The following is a 3,938-nucleotide window of genomic DNA, read 5'->3' on the forward strand; positions in this document are numbered from 1 at the left end:
ATTGCTCCTGTGACTGTCTCAGGAGACCCTCTCTGTGGACTCCACGTGTGGGACCAGCCTGTAACTTTGAAGCATTGGAAATCACAGTCCAGATTCCAGAAGACACAGGAAAGGGAAGTTAGAAATCAGATGTCCACTCAGTCCCAAAGACTTTCAAAAGCAACTTGTATGTGTTTGGCGTGTCCTGATGCCCTGCCCCCCGCGTCCACAAAGTGGGTCTTGTGAGCATCTGTTTGGATCTGCCAACTCCATCCCCATTCTAAACCATGACTCTCCCCAAGTTGGAGCAGGTGGAGGGGTGGTACTTCCGGCTTTATCTGCATCGAGGGGGCCCACGAGACGTGGGCCTGACCTGACCATCCACTTCAGAGCTGTCAGTCACCAGAGCAGAGGTGAGGGTAAAGGCTAGGTGTGTTCATGAGATCTTAACTCACTCCCGTCAGAATGGCAATTATCGGAACACGTAAGCAACAATAATTGTTGGTGAAATGTGGGGTAAAAGGTTCCCTCGTACATTGCTGGTGGGACTGCAGGATGGAGATTCCTCAGAAAACTTGGAATGGAATCACCATTTGACTCAGCTATCCCACTCCTTGGCATATACCCAAAGGACTTGAAATCAGCAAACCACAGAGACACAGCCGCATCAATGTTTACAGCTCTCCATTCACAATAGCTAAGCTATGGAACCAACCTCGGTGCCCCTCAACAGATGAGTGGATAAAGAAAATGTGGTCTATACACACAATGGAATATTACTTAGCCGTAAAGAAAAGAATAAATTTATGGCATTTGCTAGTAAATGGATGGAACTGGAGATTATTATGCTCTGTCTTAAAAACCAAAAGCCAAATATTCTAATATGTGGATATGCACATACAACTAAAAAAATGAAAGTATAAAAAGTTCATTGGAGTAGACAAAGGGGAATGAAAGGAAGGGAGGGAGCATGGGAATAGGAAAGACAGTGGAATGAATCAGACATTACTTTTCTATATTCATATGTGAATATAGAACCAATGTAACTCCACATCATATTCAACCACAAGAATGGGAATTTATACTCCATGTATGTATGACAGGTCAAAATATACTCTACTGTCATGTGTATCTAAAAAGAACATCAACAACATAAAAAGAATAGGTGTGTACATCTTGATCACATCATCAATCCCCTGGATCCAGCCACACCTGAAACCATACTTCTTTCTACACTTTCTGTTTGCATGCCCTTATTTCTACCGACAAGTAAGTTTGAATTGGTTTCTTTCCCTTGTAACCTCAAAGAGTTCCGACTTACATTATAGAGGTGTGTAGTTGGGATGGCAAGTATTAATCTCCTGTGGCTTCTTGCTCTACATAATCAAGCATTTATCTGAATTTTTAAAAAATTAATTAATTAATTAAATTAGGTATATATATGACAGCAGAATGCATTTTGATTCATTGTACACAATTGCAGCACAACTTCTCATTTCTTTGGTTGTACATGACGTAGCATCGCTCCATGTGTGCAATCATACATGTACCTAGGGTGATGATGTCCATCTCATTCCACCACGTCAGGACCGGCTGTGTGACTAGGCCACAGTCTTCAATGAGGAAACATATTCCTCAGTTCTGTGGTGTTCTTGGTCACACATTTATGGAGTTTCTAAGGGCAGTGGAGATTACTGCCAGGCGCAGCCCGATCTCTATACAGACAAGGGAACTGTAGAAATTCACTACTACTCCACCAAGAAGCCCCCAGAAGAGTGGTTAACCTGGACACAGATGAATAGAATTGAAAATCCACCGAGCATTTTACAAGAGTTCTGACCTGGATGGGGTAAACCTCAGGGCACCTTTTTTTCTATTGCCTCAATATTCCTGGGTTGAAGAATCGCTGCTTCTTGTTAGGAGGGTCACTTCATTTCCCGTTACTCCCAACTTCATACTCAAAGCACCAAGAATGTCAAGTGCAGTCTATTGCAGTCTACCTCAATAGTTACTTTGCATCATTTCTATAATCAATTTTTTAAATTCGTTCATAACCCTATTGAGTATTTTTTTAATTAAATGAACATGGCTCGAATGAACCGCCCTGCTCCTGTGGAAGTCACGGACAAGAACATGAGATTTCTTAATGCACACAATCCAACCAATGCAACCTCCAACAAATCTATAGAGGAACTTAAGAAGTATGGTGTTAGCCCAATAGGAAGAGTATGGGGAGCAGCTTACGATACGACTCTTGTGGAGAAAGAAGGCCTCCATGTTCTTAATTGGCCTTTTGATGATGGTGCACCACCGTCCAACCGAATTGTCCATGACTGGCTAAGTCTTGTAAAAATTAAGTTTCGTGAAGAACCTGGTGGTTGTATTGCTGCTTATTGTGTTGCAGGCCTTGGGAGAGCTCCAGTGCTTGTTGCCCTGGCATTGACTGAAGGCAGAATGAAATATGGAGATGCAGTGCAATTCATAAGACAAAGGCGGTGTGTTAATAGCAAGCCACCTTTGTACTTGCAGAAGTACCGTCGTAACATGCAGCTGCGCTTCAAAGACTCCAATGGTCATAGAAACAACTGTCGCACTCAATAAACCTGGGGAGCCTGATGGTATTATCTTGGAAGTGAAACTTAAGTCGGTACCTAATTTGTGGTACATGTCAGACAGCATGTTGGCCGGGTGAATAAGTCTGGCCATTTTACCAGGCCATAAGCTTGACAGAATTTCAACCTCTGTGTCTGGGTTATGATCAACCTGTTTGGACACTTAGCAAAAGATTCTTGCTGTTCACCGTTTAAAATGTGCTTATCATCTGTACCAGTTGACCTTTCCTGAAATCATGTCGTATTGAGTTAATGTCTTTAAACCTGTTTCCACGCCAGCATCTTACATAAGAAATTTAGAAAGATTAGGTGCCAAAATAACCCAGCACAATACTTGTATATTTTTAGAATCGTGCAAAACCAAAATTCCAGGAACTAAGAACCCTCTAGACCTAATGTGATTCATTCCTTCAGTCATTTCAAACATTCTAGGGCCTGTAGGACTATTTGCCTGCTCAGTTTTATGTTTGCATCTCTCACAGTCATACCGGTACACATCAGGTTTGCTGTTACCTATTGGGGTTTTGGGGTTTTGTTTGTTTGAGGTTTGGTTTTGTTGTTTGTTTTTTCTTTAATTTTTACCAAGTCTTAAGGCAATTATTTAATGTCTTTTTTTAAGTCTTATTTTTGGCTGTTATGGGAAACCTCCATTTTGAAAACCTCCATTTTTATAGAAGCACATGTCTTTAAGTCTCCAGAGCAAAAAAAAAAAAAAAAAAAAAAAAAACCAGCCTTACAGTTAATTCAATGTTTGCAATTTGAGATGCAACTTAACAGGGAGGACCTGAATAAAAGAAATAGAGGGGGATATTAAATATTTTTAGTAAAATGTTGCTTTTGTCTCATGCAGAACCTCTGGAATATATGCTCTTTAATTTAGTAAATATTTTTTTTAAAAGATACAGATGCTCTTATTGTAGCTAAAACAATTCTTAATCATAAAATTCCTGAAATTCTTGTAATTTTTTTTCATAATTACCAGAAGTTGCTTACCAATTTTTTGTTTGAAATGTGATTTTTTTTTCTTTTATTCCCAACCTCTTGCAAAAAAAAAAAAAAAAAGAGAGAGAGAAAGGTGGGTTTTTCCTGGTGAATTCAGCAGACATCTAATATTTTATATGCCTTGTGAGCTGTGTAACTTAATATTTGGATACTTGATAATTTTGTTTTATCGTGTAATTAATAAAATGGTGATGGGCATTAATGTTAGTTCAGCCATATATTTATGCTGTGTAGGAATGTGTGGAGGGAGAGATGAGGTCACTCTGTATTCTTGTGTTGTGGTCTGTTTGGTTCTTGTGTTTGAGAAGAGTTTGTTTGACATATTTTGATGCCCCCATTGTTTGG

At 39.6% G+C, this 3,938-nt stretch overlaps 1 protein-coding gene across 1 annotated transcript; it reads left to right on the forward strand.

Moving 5' to 3' along the window:
* Positions 1–2,064: 2,064 nt before the first annotated feature.
* LOC101958571 (protein tyrosine phosphatase type IVA 1-like) lies at positions 2,065–2,580 on the forward strand. The gene is made up of 2 exons (XM_078022216.1): positions 2,065–2,170; positions 2,264–2,580. Exons 1-2 carry the CDS (start codon positions 2,065–2,067, stop codon positions 2,578–2,580), a joined length of 423 nt encoding a protein of 140 aa, XP_077878342.1.
* Positions 2,581–3,938: the final 1,358 nt, after the last annotated feature.

Source organism: Ictidomys tridecemlineatus, chromosome 10 (assembly GCF_052094955.1).
Source record: "Ictidomys tridecemlineatus isolate mIctTri1 chromosome 10, mIctTri1.hap1, whole genome shotgun sequence".
NCBI classification, from domain to species: Eukaryota; Metazoa; Chordata; class Mammalia; order Rodentia; family Sciuridae; genus Ictidomys; species Ictidomys tridecemlineatus.